Raw genomic sequence first — 16,633 nt, forward strand, 5'->3', positions numbered from 1 at the left:
CCTTATAGATATATCAAATATGTACACTTATTCCAGCACAATTTAACAATCCCATTTCAGACAAAAGTACGGACACCTATTTTGATTTTATGAGTCAATACCGGAAGCTCATCCTTGAGCGCAAAGCATGATGGGAAGTGTAGTTCTGAGTGGTTAAAACGCAACATAAATGTTCTGCGCCGGAAGTGTATCGTCCTTTTCTTAGTGATCAAACATGGCGGTGAGTACAGCAAAAATTGTGATCACGAAGGAGTATCATTAAAATCAACAAACATCTGCTTGTTTCTATACAATAATCACATAAAGCACACCGTTATCAATCGCTGTTGATGTGACTAACAGAATGATGGCGATATTTGAAGTCAGAATGATTTGATGCGGCGTATATTGGCGTTAGCTTCACTGGAGTGCCGACACGGCATGTCATTGACTCGTTTAAAGTTACGTGTGTGTTTCCAATACTGCCTGAACTTTGTTTCTATGAAAAAATAGAGTCCGGATGAATAACCGAGAGCTCAGTTGTATGTAGTGCTCAATGTGACAGTATGTTGACTCGTAATGCCATGCTAAAGTTAGCTCCTCTCCAAATGGTGGATATGTCCGGGCATGTTCATTAGAGTTCGCCTCTTATTTTAAGAGCTTAAACCACCAGTGTGTGTTATAACGCAAAACATCTACGGTTTTATTTGATCTACAGCTTAAGTATGATATTTAGAGAGCTGGTGCAGGTTTGTGAGACTGTTAATGACAGCTATGTGTTTCTCTGTATAGGAACAGTCCGAGAAGAAGGAGAACCCGATGAAGGAGCTTCGCATCCGCAAGCTGTGCCTGAACATCTGTGTGGGAGAGAGTGGAGACAGACTGACCAGAGCTGCTAAAGTGCTGGAACAGCTGACAGGACAGACTCCGGTCTTCTCCAAGGGTAGGTGACTTCTTCCATCTCCTTCCAACATACACAAATGCTACATTTTTCTAAATGTCAATCATTTGTTAAAGCTGCAGTCTGTAGCTTTTTTGGGTTAAAAGTTATCCAAAATAAGCAAGTAAGCAAGTACATAACCAGCCAGTGTTCAACACTCTCTGCTTGCCTTAGCTTGATTCAAAATGGTAAGCTTGTAATAATGTTTTTAACTCCAGTGGTACTGGTGGATTTCCGCGGAAAATTCGAGGGAAATGTCTTTGCGTCATTACGTCACATCTGTACACATAAAGAAGAGTCTCGGCTAGTCGGCTATGAGTGCGAGGATGCTGGAGGTGGAGATTTATAGCCTTTCCTCACAGCACTTGATATAATTAAACTCATCAACTTGATGGCGGATCCAGAAAGGTTCAAACGACAATCACCAATTGGAGATTCACCCGTTGTAAAACGCGAAAGACTTTGGAGAAAAAAAGAGACTGACACCGGCCCATGCGAAAACGAGATGTAGTCACGCAATGCTGATGTTGTTAACATTAACAATTTGAGAATAAAGTATAATTTGCACGGTTTGATGTGATATGATAAGCGATCGTTAGATTTAATCAGCGCGATTTTCTGCAATGCTTTTTTTCCCCGTAGTTGGTCAGAACAAAAGTGGATGTTACTTGTTCAGACGACATTCTCCGGTGAAAATTATGTTGGTCATTCTTCCAAAAAGTAGAATCTGTGATTGCGAATGCCAGTATCCACACCGGCGCGCACATTCTCCTCAAAACATCGGATTCATCCGCGCTGTGCCGTGCCGAGGCACAACCCACGTAAAGTTGATAATTCCGCGAATAACTGCAATTGCAGATTTTGAACAGAGAGGGCGACAAAGAGGAAAACCTGCGGACTGCAGCTTTAACAAACAAGTATTCATTACTTCATTGAGCTCATTGTTTCTTCATTCAATTATTGCATTGTTTAAATTAACACTTTTGCTAACTGTGATTTATATGTACATTTATGAAATGCATAAATGACAGTTACATCTGATTACAGATCACTCTAAATTGTAATGTGGATTCATGCACTTTCTGGAAAGCTGCTTTGAAATGATGTGTATTATGAAAAGCGCTATACAAATGTGTGAATTGAATCTCTCACATTCTGCTACACCTCATGAATGAGTGACACTTGTCGCTGTTTGTAAAGTTGTGCCATGCATTAATTGCAAATGTTTCCCACCAGCCCGCTACACTGTGCGATCCTTTGGTATCCGTAGAAATGAAAAGATTGCAGTCCACTGCACGGTCCGTGGAGCCAAGGCCGAGGAGATCCTGGAGAAGGGACTGAAGGTGAGAGGAATGGGTTTATTGGAATTGACTAATTGGGGATATTTGGTGTATTACAATTAGCCATGACTGTACCTCTATCCCTCACACTGTGTGAGCTCGGACACTCGGGAGGTCGTGAGCCATTGCACGTGTTACAAGTCCGTTATTCTTGTGTATCCAGACCTTCAGACTCACGACAGAAGGTCTGGACTCCATAGCAGCTTTCATTGGCTGAGGAGCGCCCAGAGGCCGTCTGACTGACATGTAAAGCAACCAGTAACAGTTTGTTTTGTTCAGCGTTATGTTTAGGGGTGTGAAAATGTGAAAAGTCGATACAATAACAGACCGAAACTCTTGGATGCAGTTTAAAGGGTATGCCAAAAATAGAAATAAAAAGATTTGGTGAAAAGCAGAGAACAGCACAGAACTCCTTTCAACAAAACAACTAGTGTATTTGTGTGTCAGTGTATGTACAGTATAGCCACTGGGATGTAATATTCATAAATCTAGTGGTTGTGTATGATTTGGCAATAGGAAACAGCCTGTACACTGATCAAAATCAGGCCCACTTTTCACTGAATTAATTCCTCACACAATGCGAGCCATACGAGCATCAATATTTCCACTATTTCTCCCGAGAGAAACCATACAACAGCAAAAAATTAACTGTACTCCCAACTTTATAGTAGAGATGTTCCGCCTTTTTTCCTTCCCGATACCGATTCCGATACCTGGACTCAGGGTATCGGCCGATACCGAGTACTAATCCGATACCTGGGTTTGTATACAGCTGCAATTCATACTAGCCCTGTATGAATTGATAGAATTATTTTATAAAAGGTATTTTAGTTTTACAATATAACTGTATAAAAAAGTGCAACAAATAAATCTAGGAATCTAAAAAATGATATATGAATAAATAGGGGTGTAACGGTCCACAAAATTCACGGTTCGGTTCGATACCATACACTGGTGTCACGGTTCGGTATGTTTTCAATACAGCAAAAAGAAAGAAATGCCAGAGAAATTTCCTTGATTTACATTTTTTTTTTTTATTAACATAAAGTATGATCATTTTTTACTTTGAGCAATGATGGAGCTATAATTGACATAAAACAAAAACAGCTCCTTATAAAAAAAATGAAATGTAATATTGTAGTAGTTAAGTTATAAACAGGTTTATTTTATTTCAGATTAACATTTGAGGGCAGCAATTGTATTCATAATGTCAAAATAAAACCAACGTAACGTTACTTGAAAGCACAATGTTCCTGATTTCCACGTCAGCGCTGTTTGATCCGTTAATAACGGAGAATGTGAATGCTTCTCACTAACGTAGATCTCGCAGCGATGTTATTACTTCAGTGGCGAATTCAAATGCTTTCTTCACTGGATCTCTTAGCGCTGTGTAGTAACAGTGTAGCTTGATCAAGATCGGCTCGCGCTGCATTGTTCCAAACTGTTTAATGGTCCGTGAAGCACAAAATAACAAGTAGCGCAGTTTTGTTCCGTTTTCATTACGTTTGCCATTTGATGTTGGGCGCCAGCGTCTCTTACATAATGCGCTTGCCGCGCGCCTGCATTTGAAAATTTGCGTTTTCATTTCTTCTTCGCTGCTCTAAACAGTGATTGCTTGTGGCAACAGCACAACTTCCTGTGTTGCCACAAGCAACCACTGTTTAGAGCAGCGAAGAAGAATTGATCTCCGATTTGCAGCGTAAAGCAAAGCTAGCGTGCATAACTAGGTATTGTTTAATAAAATGGTATCGGATCGGTACATGGGTAGTTGTACTCGCCGATACCGATGCCAGAATTTTTATTGGTATCGGCGGCATTAACAACCCTACTTTATAGTCCACAGTGGGCTTAAAAAAAAAAATTTCATTCATTGTTTGATTTGTTTTTATTTTGTCCAGGTGCGCGAGTACGAGTTGAGGAAGAACAACTTCTCAGACACCGGAAACTTTGGCTTTGGTATCCAGGAACACATTGATTTGGGCATCAAGTACGACCCCAGCATTGGAATCTACGGCTTGGACTTCTACGTGGTGAGTGACATAATGACGATAATATGCACTCATTTACACTACAGCTGAACCGGTTATAATTAAGGCTTTTAGGAGTTTGTTTTTGAATGTATTAGTTCGCTCAGGCTGGCTGAAATTAGTAGTTAAATGGATTTTGTAAAAATGGGTATTATTTGAGGGATACTGTGCAGAACGGATGAAAGCAATCGTGTAATTTAAGCTTAACCTGTAACTGCTGTGTTTCTGTGATGGAATTTATTAAGCGTTCCTTGCCTGTTTACTACAGGTTCTTGGCAGACCCGGTTTCAGTATTGCTGACAAGAAGAGGAAGCAGGGCCGCATCGGCGCCAAGCACCGGATCCGCAAGGAGGAGGCGATGCGCTGGTTCCAGCAGAAGGTGTGTGTTTAAATACCTGTTACACAACTTGACAACAGACCATGTTCTAGAATGTCTACTTGTTTGCACAGTTTGCTGGCCCTGTTTGGCTCAATACTGCGTTCGTGCTTTTACTCTTTACAGTTGATTTGATGCTAGACAGACATCTTGGTCTGCTGTTTTTGCAGCGGTTGCTGTGATATTGAGACAGTGTTTTTATTTCTTCCAGTTAAATAATTGAGTGAGCTGGAAGTTGTAAAATCCCAAAATTGAACTGTTAAAATAGGCAAACAAGTGGTACAATCATTTAATCATTTCATGATGGAAAGAAATTGTGTAACTAGTTTCAGTTTCTGCAGTGTATTCCATATGATTGATTTATTTGCTTTTTAATATTAATCTTTTAACCTGTCAGAAGTTGAAGCCTCTTATTGTGTATATATATAGATTTACTGAAGATAAATCCCCAGTTTGTTCACATTCTAGTGCTGACTGTAATATTAATAACTTCGTCTTAGTGTTTTCCAATGCAGTTAAAATGTTTTTATACACGTAGACTAATGTAGAAAGATGCTTTTTCTGTGAAGCTGCTTTGAAACTATATATATTAGTAAAAAGAGCTATAAATGTAAATTGAGTAGATAAGTCCAGTGTTTTCTGTTCTTCTGAATTTGCTTACACCATTTTCTTTGTCTTTCAGTATGATGGCATCATCCTCCCCGGCAAGTAAAGGACCATCATTTTTTGAATTTGTAACACAAATAAAAGAAAAAGCCCAAATTTTATGCAGTCCGTGTGTCTTTATTTGTGTAAAGTACAGTTGTGGTGTTGCTCAATTCACATCTTGCATTTGTGACAAATTATGACACATGAAACGACTAAATAGTGATTCAAAATCCTAAATATCAGCTGTACTTGTTTGTATACTTTAAAAATAAAAATCATGATTTACCATCTTTGTGAAATCAACTTCGATCAGGGTACCTATGCATTTTTGCAAAGTATGGAATTTGATTTGAATAATTTCCAAGTATGGAAAAAAATCATTTCCAGGCTAATTCCCTTTAGTTTTCTAAAATATAAAATTATCATACAAGCAGCGTGATTTCATGGCAAAAGATTAGTGATTGTCGAACACTACTGAATGAATTTAATTTTGCACATTTTCATTACTCAACTTCAAAAGCGAGTCTCTTTTGAGACTAAATGATTTTAGCTCAAATGCTACTCAAACTAGCAACAGAAAGGAGCAAACGATCATCTAAATTAGACTGTACTTTGCTGTTTGGTGACCGTACAACATCAAACCAGAGGTCAGAGGTGATTATATGCAGGTTAAAGCGTTTTAGGTTTCTTCTCATCATGTAAGTGCATGTATGAATAATTTATTAAATATGGTCTGAAAATTATTTTATCAACTCAAGTTTTTAGTTTCAGTGAACTCGATTTTAAGGCGATCCGGTTCCTTTAAAGGTTGTATCAGTGATTTCAGGCCCCAATTTTTTTTTCTTATCACATTCATTTAATCTTTCCTAACGATCCGCTAGCTGTTGTGAGGTTTTGAGCCAGCTTCTTCTTCAGCTCCGACTTCGCGTGCAGCCGTGCACTAAACCTCACAACACCCGCCCCTGTCGGTGATTGGTTGGAACACTATTTGTTTTGGTTTTGAGTGGTTGGTGAAACCAATTGTTTTTGTGTGCAGATCTCAGAGCCTAGGCTGCCTACAGAGACGCGTTTTTTTGACGGCATGCTTATGGGGCGGGCAGCTAGCGGATCGTTAGGAAAGATTAGATGAATGTGATCATTTTTTTTGGGCCTGAAATCATACAACCTTTAAGTTAAAACGACAAAAAAAAATTTTTAGTGTAGGTGATACAAATTTTTGGGAGAGCTTATCTCTTGATAACCTTGGATCAGAACGTTTTTAAATGTAAAGACTTATGTGGTGATGTATGTGGTGATGTGAAATGCTTTTTGAAGTACATCTATTTCATTACCAAAACACTCACATCTGAGAGTTGAGGGTGGACTGGTGACCGGGTTGTGTCATTTCATGTTTAAGTGAGAATTACAAAGGAATGAAGAGACATTTTTATTTTTAATAAATTTTGCTTTATTTAGTTAAATCCCAGACACACTCCAGACTCCTAAATCTGCTACTTTTTCTATTTTGTTGTTCAATCATTGACCTTTTTCTTGGGTATTTTAACTGGTTCTCTTTAGAAGGTCTTTATCATACAATTATAGGTAGTTGTTGTGACCACTACACATGCAGGTAAAAACCCTTAATGACACTTTAAACAAGAATTATATCAATCAGTATGGTAAGCATGATACATTTTATCGATAGCAAGTCTATAGACTAACTGGGTTAATATGTGTGGTGTTATGCACAATCTTTGGTTGGCAGTATCAATGCATTGGTGCCTTAAGTGTGTGTCTATGGGGGCATTGACATTTGCACTGTGCCTCTTTGCATATAAAAAACCTTAAGTACCCCTGAACAACTTTTAAAAGCCAGACCCAATAACTGCAAGAGAGAAAACTGATAAACTTGATTAAAATAAAAAAAAGCAATAAATAATGTGAGAAATAAATAAACTGATGCACTTGATTCAGTACTACTGAATTTAGCATGGTTTTTTGATGATCCCACAATTAAGCTGCCCCTGATAGCACATGCACATCTCGGAGACGTTTATTTCATGTGTGTGTTTTCATCTGCAAGATGAATTAAGAGTGTTTGCTCTTCTGTAATACGTCCCGTCAGATGCTAAATAGACAATCTGAAATGTCTTTAAGATGTTTATAATTTAGAATGTATGTAAAACTGATTTTAAAGATGTTTGTGCACAGCAGATGCTCTCCAGATGAACTGCTCTTTAACAGAAATCTTGGAGACGTACGTGTGCTATCCGAGGCATGGCTCAATTTCTTAAACTCATTAAATCTCAGAAACTCAGATATATCACTAAATTCCTCGCACTGCTGAGGCTGAAATGTAACTTTCACATTCTTTATAAGTAGGTCCTAGATAGTACCTTTTCTTTAAACTCTGTACCTAAATGGAGTTTAAGAACAACAAGACTTCTGTGCTGGCTTTTCCCTTTATGTTGTTACTCCTTACTTTCTACTCTCTAAATTTCCATTTCACCAATACGTCCTTCTCTCTCGCTCTCTCTTTTCTACACTCTAACAATCTCTTCTTTCACCGTGTCTCTCTCTTTTGCTCTTTGACTTTCCCCAGCTTTCATTTCTCATGCGGTGTTGTGCTGTGTAACACTGCTCTGGTCTTCATGGGAAGGGGTGTTTCGGTGTCTCCGGGACGCTTGACGTGGGGGCAAAGGTAGGGCACAGCAAGACACTCCCACTATGGGTTCTGGCAGGTCTTCCACTGCGGACCAGCTGTCAGTGCCTGGGTCAAAGCGCTGGACCGCTGCCTTGTAACGTTTCTCTTCTTCATTCCACCCACCCAGCAGGTACAGGTGATCTCCAAGTGGGGAAATGCCAGCTGTGCTCACTCCTAAGGGAAGGCTTGCCGCTCTTGTCCACTCCTTGCTCTCAGGGGAGAAGACTTCCACGGTCATTACATCAATGCGGACTCCACCGAGACCGAGCTGGCTTCCACCTACAACGTACACCTTCCCACCTACTGTTGCAGAGCAGTGCCATCCTCGAGGTGTTTCCAACTCTCCCTGCTCGCTCCAAGTGTCGGTGTCGATGCTATAATGGATGACCGAGCGAGAGTAAGCGCAGTTGACATAGCCGCCAGTCACCAAGATGTCTCCTGATGGTAGGACTGCACTGGCATGGCAGCATCGTGGCATATCCATTGGCGTACGGAGCTGCCAAGTGTTGGTAGAGGGCTGGTAGCTCTCAATAGTGGCCAAAAGGCCTTCGGTGTTACGCCCACCAATGGCATACAGCCGCCCACTAGTGGCCACCAAACTGAAATGTGTACGTCTTTGGCGCATGCTGGTCAGATGCAGCCAGGTGTTGAAGCGAGGATCATATCTGAGGACCAGAAGGTAATGCGGATGGTCAAACAGATTTTAGACCAATCGTGTTTCTGGAGTGCAGAGTTTAGCTGAAACCTGCTCAAACACACACTTGCCTGAAAGTGCCTAGTAATCTTTAAGCTTTTGATTAGCTGGTGTGTTTAATCAGGTTTCTAACCTCTATAGCAGTGGTCTCAAACTCAATTCCTGAAGGGCCACACTCCTACTTGGAAGTTAAAGGGATACTTCACTGATTAGCATTAAGCTTTGTATCAGTAGAAACCCTGTAGTATTTTCGAATGACCGTGCTTCCCTCCCTCATGTACCCCTGAGATTTCTGTATTGTCTGTCTCGGAAAAAACCTCAGATGACGCAAAAATCATCATTTAGCGTCATCAGAGGCTCTTTTGTCCAGAGGCGAGAGACTCCAGCCAGTAGGAGGAGCTCGTCCCGCTTGTGTTCAACCCGCCCATAGGGGGATCTCACGATAAAACACCGTCTTTTCAGTTTCGAGTCGACTAGTCGCCTAGTTGTATCATTTCTTCCGATACTGCCCTCTGTAACCGGTAGGCGTGGCTTGGGAGTGGCCTCGTAGATCAGCGAAGCAAGTGCATTCTGGGAGTTGTTGTCTTTCATCCACATGAGCCAAAAATACATTTCTACTACATAAATGACCCAATTTAAATACACATTCATCTTTCCAGTGGTGAAATATCCCTTTAATAGTAATCCTGAAGACCTTGATTAGCTTGATCAGGTGTGTTTGATTAGGTTTGGAGCAAAACTGTGCAGACATGTGGTCATACAGGAATTGAGTTTGAGACCACCAGCAGGATTGGACCACTCCTGTATTAGACTCAATTATTTGTGATAACGCACCTGCTAAGAGTGCCAACAGCATGTTTAGCCTGGTTTCGGGCATCATTCTGATCTTCTCCTCCAGCCACATACAGGAATCCATCCATCACAGCCACACACTGGTTGAAGCTCTTTGCTGGCAGCTGAGTAAGATGACGCCATGTAGCCGTTCCATCTCGAGGATCTCTCCACAGCACCTGGTGAGCAATCAAAATAAAATCAGAAATGTACAGTAGTCAACATCTGAAGTGGATCAAAAAAAGTTCATCAAAGTTGTCCTAAGACAAGAACGGGTATTGTTCAAATTTCATGAATAACTTTGATGAAAGGTTTTGATCCACTTCAAATGTTGACTACTGTAGTCCTAGTCCATTCCTGCTCCTGGAGGGCCAGAGTTTAGCTTGAAACTTAATCAAACCTAGCCAAGGTATTCAGTATTACGAGACTGGTGTGTTGGAGCAGGACGGAGATAAACTCGTCCCTCCAGGAGTTGAATTGGACACCCGTGAATCAAAAATAGTTCAATATGTACCTCTCGACTCAGGGCACGCTCAGTTAGAGAAGGGCGACCCCCAATGGTTAGAAGAGCGTTCTGGCTTCCCCGGACCTTTGAGCGCCGTGACTGCAGTGTGTTTTGCTGGTAAGGCAGCAAATGGTAGTTCATTGCGTCCACCAGAAGACGGTGACACCGAGGATCTAGCATCATACGAGCCACTGGCTGGATCTCACTAACCAGCTCGTTGGCAGGGATGGTCTCTAAGCGCACATGAGACAGCACTTCTGCAGCATGTTCCTGCCTCTTTGGGTCAAAGTCTAACCACTTCATTGCCATCTAGATTGCAAGAAAAGTTAAAGTGAGTGATCCATATTTAGTATCTAATTCACTCTACTTTATAAATAGTGTTCATCCTGTGCATGTCTATATCCTTCTCAAGAGATCTCCTATCTCTTTTTATAGTATGTGCTATGTTTGATATTTGTTATATTTAGCTTTTGCTTCACTGTATAAATGGGAGTTCTTAAAGGAGTCATCGGATGCCCATTTTCCACAAGTTAGTATGATTCTTTAGGGTCTTCATGTTAAGTTTGTAACATACTTTGGTTAAAATTCCTCAATGGTTGTGTAAAACAACACCATTTTTACCTCCTCAAACCAGCTCTGTTCACAGCGACCCGTTTCGGTGCATATGACATAATATTGATCAGAAAATCCAAATGGCTTGATTATTGAGAGTGTTTAGGCTTTTTGAGGATAAAAAAAAAAAAAAAAGTATGGTGGTTATGTCCACACACTGCAAAGACACATTTATATGCAAACACTATATAAAAGTGAATTTTGCATCCGATAACCCCTTTAAGCTTTTGTAAACTCCCTATTCCTCCTGCGTTTTCATCCATCTCTCCTTACACTGACCTGGAAGGTGGTGACCTCCGAGGGAAGAACTAGGTTGTCGTCTTGCAGGAAAGATGTGATCTGCTCCAGGGTGAGTTGGTTGAACTGGGCTGTCTCACAAAATTGGGCAAAATTCTCCAGAATGAAGCGCCGGGCGGCCTCTCGAACAGGCATCAGGCCGTACGCAGCGCCGATGTTCCATATGTACACACACGTGTGAGCGTTCAGCTCGGACATCATGAAGTCCATGCACATCTGGAGAAGATGAGGGATCTGCATTGTGCTCGCCGCAGACACAGTGCAGCCAATGGTGTACAGGGACATGTGCACACGGCCCAGGTAAGCAAATGTAATCACGTTGGCAAGTCCTGAGGAGAAAGATAATACATGTATGTTATGGATATTTAATAAACAATCAAACCAAAAATTATTCAGACACCAGATATAATTTTTGCTATTTTTTTTACTAGTGGGTGCAGGACACTATAGTTCATTTATGTAAGTGAGGATAGCAAAAATAAAGTAAACTGTGACATATTATACCCAAAACTTCTTCATACTGTGACTACCAGTCAAATATTGACTAGACCAAAGATTATGCAGACACTTTGACCTGACCATGTTTTGCTTAAGTGTTCTTTTTACACCACAGACTGAACAAAATGAAGCACTGCTTCTTGGTAATTTGTTGACCCAAAATTGTTTTATCCAATTGTGTCCTTAAATTTAACAGTTAACAGCTATTCAACCTAATTCATATGTGAGACAGTCTAACAGAGTTCTTGCGACCATAGCGAATAAACTATAGCGAATAAACTGTGATAATGTGAGAAATGTTGAGGTGTCTGAATACATTTTGGTTTGACTGTAGATTATTCCAGTTGTTTGGGTCACTTGAAATATTTAGTAACTTTAACAAATGCAGCCATGTCAGGTGACCAAATATTAGTTCCGATCCAAATATCTGTAATTCTCAAGTGATCCTGAAGACATGCTTGGTTTAGGTTTGCAAAATTTCGCAGGACAGTGTGTCTCTGGAAGCACCTCTGATATGTTTTAAGGCTTACCGAGAGGTGAGAGGGTAGGAAGTTCCAGTCGTTTGAGTCCCGGGTCTTTAGCCAGGACTTCACGAAGATACTGGCTGACTGAGGAAATGACTAGTTTGTGAACATCAAATGCCTTGGTTTTGCAGGCCAGTTCCATGTCAGTGAGGAAGCGTTCCTGTCTCATGCGGCTCAGCTCCTCCAGCATCGCGGATCCATGCAGGGGACGGGTGAGCTCAGTGCCCAGGCCAAAACCCTTCTCCCCGGGTCGGATCACGGGGGGCGGCAGGGGAACCCCATTGAGCCGGTTCAGCTGCTCAATATTAAGGGGAAACTCCAGCTTTTTAACGCCCGGCTCTGGGACAACCACTCCACTCTCAACTGTTGTCAACTCAGGTATGGACTTTTTAGGTCGTGGTGACTTCTTTTTGGGAGCCATTGTAATGTGTAGTGTAGGATAGCTTTCTAACGATAGATTCTGTGCTAATAATCACAATGACCACTTGAAGTTGTACTGTTTTGTGGTTTGTTCTTTGGTTTGGACAGACAGACAGACGGACTACACTTGCAAACTAACAAAAGGGACTACAGTGAGTGATCCGCTTCAGCACACACTGCCTGAAAAGAAACACAATAAACATACAGTATGAGTACAATAAACATGAAATGCTTCTTAATATCATGGTCAACATGGATGGGTTTACACTCGTGGGTTTAGCTCATCTTACTCTTTTACAGTGGGAGGATATAAGGGTGATTGACAGGTGCATGTGGTCTCGAAGGGAGTTCCCAAAAAAGGATAGCCAGGGTTACAATTTATTATAAGCAAGCTGAGTCATTCACAAATAGCATGTACATCATTTTTTATTTTCATTCCAAATTGAAGATTTATAGTTCTTAGTATATATAAATGTAGATTGAGTGCTGTCATTTTTAAATCATTTAGTGATTTAAAAAAATAATAATAATTTAAATGATTTGCAATGAATTTGTGGGAACACTTTACAGCGAGGTTTCATTTGTCAACATTAATTAACTACATTAGTTAACATGAACTAACAACGAAAATATTTCTAAAGCATTTATTAATCTCAGTTAATGTTAATTTCAACATTTACTAATTCATGATCAAAATCAAAAGTTGTATCTGTTAACATTAGTTAATGAAGTTGAACTAACATGAACTAACAATGAACAGTTGTATTTTTATTAATTAATGTTAACAAAGACTAATAAGTACTGTAACAAATGTATTGCTCATTGTTAGTTAACATTAGTTAATGCATTTACTAACCTTAATTAATGGAATATTATTGCAAAGTGTTACTGAATTTTATAAATTTGTTATAAATATTCTGTGTAGTCTCTCCTTTGTTATGAGTGCATAAAAACTTGCAGGACACGTTATATGCAGTTACATTACTAAATTTAATAATGAATATTTGCATTATTTGATTTTTATTATAGGATTCAGCCTGTAATGGAGAATGTGTGGTTATTCTTATATTAGTAATCCCCACTCATCTGGCAGTTATTATAGATAACCAGGCATGTTACAGATCACGGCATATGCATAAGTAATTTCTTTCCGTAATCTCACTTATTTTTGCCCATGTTGTTTTTAGTCAGCTCATTGCAAATTTGTATTGTTTCAGAGAAGGGATTGTGATGTTATCAAAACCAGAACAAAGCAGTCCCCTCAGATAAACAAACAAGTATGATTGGACTGTGATAGACAGGTGTGTTTATGTCTGTTCTAAAAATATACTAAATGAAAATATGGCCACATATGAAAAATGGCAGAGGTTGTGCATCTTAAATTACCCTCACACTGTCATCAGTCCCCTCCTGTCCCCTCTCTCTCACCCCAATCTCACCTTCAAACCACCACATAAAGGTCTATCCGTGCTCTCAAAGTCAGATGCAGTTGCTTTCATTTAAGTGGAAATGCCTGAAACGACTCAATCCTTGTGCGAAGTGAATCCACCCATTTACCATGACAACCCTTTTCACCAGGGACTTAGATACACAAAAGACTGATGCTCGAGTTTCAGCAACAGGTGTTCAAAATATGAGGGTTCTACTTTAAAAAGAAGAAATAGCAGCATCAATTTTTATAGATGTTGGACAATACAATGCTTAAACCCTGAATGTTAGGAAGCAAAAGGCAATAATCATTTTGGCGTATACATAAACCACAGTGTCATTTCTATCTAATCATGTTTTTTTAAATTCCATTCTATGATGGAAATGACAGGATAGAATTGTTTTATTTTTTTTCATTTTTGGAATAAAATGACAATGTCTGAATGTCTGGCTAAGGCTAATATGTTCAAATAAAATCAATCTCTGAGACATTTTTAGTATATTGTCCAGTCAGAGTACTGTATTTTTTTTGTGATCCAACAACAAAATCAACAAATCTTCTGTTTAGACACTATGATACTTTTTTCCCTTGCTGGGCGCTAACATGGCGTACTTTCAGTGCTGGGTACATTACTTACAAATTGTAGTCAGTTATTGATTCCAAATTACATAACAATAATTGTAGTTAGTAACGTGATTCATCACATTACATTACTTCTTTTTGATTACTTTTAGATTACTTTTGACCTTTCTTGTTAGGATAATCTTGGACCATATTAATATAATAATGCAAAGAGAAAGAAAATAAATCCCATTCTTTGTCATCAACAACATGAAGTGCATGAAATGTTAAATTAAATCAGGGTTTTCCAGACTGGGGTTTGTGAGTTCAATGAAAAGCTGTTAAGTAATTAAATCAATTTTTTTTTTAAATTAAAATAAATAATGAAAAAAACAAAAAAACAATCAAAATAAAACACTTACTAAAAAAACATTTAATTAATTTACCTATGAATGATTCATTTATTTATGCAACATCAGAGAACCATGCACTTAATTGTATTATTATTTATTACTATTATTGACTTAATTTTTAATCATTGAGCTAACTTATTAGCTTATAACTTATTAAAAAAGTTAGCGAATCTCTGCATTGCATGTAAATATGAAATGACATGAACTAGTACATTTTAATGTGTCTGAAAGACAAAAAGCCTTCTAAAGACAGTAATGCAAGCTTAAATGTCTCACTGAGTGATAATTCAAATAATTAATTGTCAGGAGTTGATTAGATATGCAATGTTTAAATGTTGAGAAAACACTTGTGAAATGATTTCTGTATTTTCCGGTCTCAGTTTTCAGTGATAGTCACATGACTAGTAGCTGGTCTGTGTGTAATTCCACAAACCTGAAAGACCTTCTGAATGTTTATAAGTAGACTTTTATAGAAGGTAAAAAAAAAGAAGTAAGTTTTGTGACACTTGATATCATCTAGATCAAACCTGCACAGTGTCTGCATATGTTTAAATGATTTCAGGAGTGTTGCAACATAATGTCCGTCATAAAAACACTCACTTCTTGTATTTCACCACAGCAGCTGCTGGCCCTGCTGACTATGACACACACACGCGCACACACACACACACACACACACACGCACACGCGCACACACACACAGAGCTATTAACAGCACAGAGAGAAAAATGCATGAAGAGGAAAGAATCAATCAACTAAAATAATTTTCAGTAGTTTAATGAAGGTTTCAGTGATGAACATGCAACTATCTGACCCAGATAGACTAAAGTCAACCGGAGATCCTGTAAGATTGATGAAAAGTGATAGCTACATGTTGTTTAATCTGATGCTGTAAACATGATGTCCAGACACTCAATATGAGAGGTTAGAGGTAAGTAGAGGACAAGGACATTTCTATACCCCGCGGAAAGGGAAGGATAGAAAGAGAGGATGAAGAGATTGAAAAGCAGCAGCTGTTACACATGTCAGTCCTAAAAGCTGAATGCCAGGCTGTCTGTCTTCAGTCTAAAACGCTGTAGTGTCGTGGAAAGTCCTACTAACTATTTGTGTCCAAGCTCCTACAAGCTTCACCCTCTGCTGGTTATTTATAGAGAGTGAGAAACAACCCTCATGTCTTTATTTGTTTCACTCTGACAAGGGTCCGTTTAAATTTAGACCCCTTGACAACAGTGGGATGCCATTGATTAGAAATTAGGATTGTGAGAAGTCAGGGATGCATATCTAAAGTGATGTTTAGTTTTCAATCATCTCGAATAAATTGAAGCATTTCTACATGCAGTAAGCATGTTAACTGATTCAAGCTTATATTAAACCCAATTAATTTGTGAAGCGAACTCATGCATTAAAAGAATATCTAATGTTCTGTTGCTGTTAAAACATTCACATGCCAATGTCTTAATTTAATGTAGATGTATTATTACACTCTAATGTATTCATCAAAAGAAAGAAAAGCAGTCAGGATGTTTTACCTCTACTTTACAGCTCTCTTCCTGCTCTCCTTCTTTGTCCTCTCATTTGCTTTCTCCCAGTTCTTGAATCCACACCGTTTTCTTTCTCTTCTTGCTAATCTGTCTCTCTCTCTGTCTGTCTGTCAGGGCAGATCTCTGTCGGCAGCAGGAGTTAGTGGAAAAGATGAACCAACCACACAATCCTACCAGTCCCCAACCGCACCTACATATCCTTCTCCATATATATACAGCCATCCACCCCTCCCCAAAAAACACTGTCCATATCCAGCTTGTCCTCCTAACTCCAACCTGATAGGACATAGAGGCAGTGTTATTCTTACAGCCATG

The 16,633-nt window shown here is 39.3% G+C and overlaps 2 protein-coding genes across 2 annotated transcripts; one reads left to right on the forward strand and one right to left on the reverse strand.

Moving 5' to 3' along the window:
- The first annotated feature begins 138 nt into the window (after window positions 1–138).
- rpl11 (ribosomal protein L11) lies at window positions 139–5,424 on the forward strand. The gene is made up of 6 exons (XM_084131934.1): window positions 139–220; window positions 772–922; window positions 2,156–2,262; window positions 4,158–4,289; window positions 4,555–4,665; window positions 5,345–5,424. Exons 1-6 carry the CDS (start codon window positions 215–217, stop codon window positions 5,372–5,374), a joined length of 537 nt encoding a protein of 178 aa, XP_083988060.1. The 5' UTR covers window positions 139–214; the 3' UTR covers window positions 5,375–5,424.
- Window positions 5,425–5,428: 4 nt separating this feature from the next.
- On the reverse strand, window positions 5,429–16,596 carry klhl43 (kelch-like family member 43). The gene is made up of 6 exons (XM_084131933.1): window positions 16,307–16,596; window positions 11,961–12,554; window positions 10,915–11,261; window positions 10,033–10,332; window positions 9,522–9,697; window positions 5,429–8,658 (listed from the first exon to the last, which is right to left on the reverse strand). Exons 2-6 carry the CDS (start codon window positions 12,373–12,375, stop codon window positions 7,902–7,904), a joined length of 1,995 nt encoding a protein of 664 aa, XP_083988059.1. The 5' UTR covers window positions 12,376–12,554; window positions 16,307–16,596; the 3' UTR covers window positions 5,429–7,901.
- Window positions 16,597–16,633: the final 37 nt, after the last annotated feature.

The sequence above is a fragment of the Abramis brama genome (assembly GCF_963993115.1).
Source record: "Abramis brama genome assembly, chromosome: 12".
NCBI lineage: Eukaryota > Metazoa > Chordata > Actinopteri > Cypriniformes > Leuciscidae > Abramis > Abramis brama.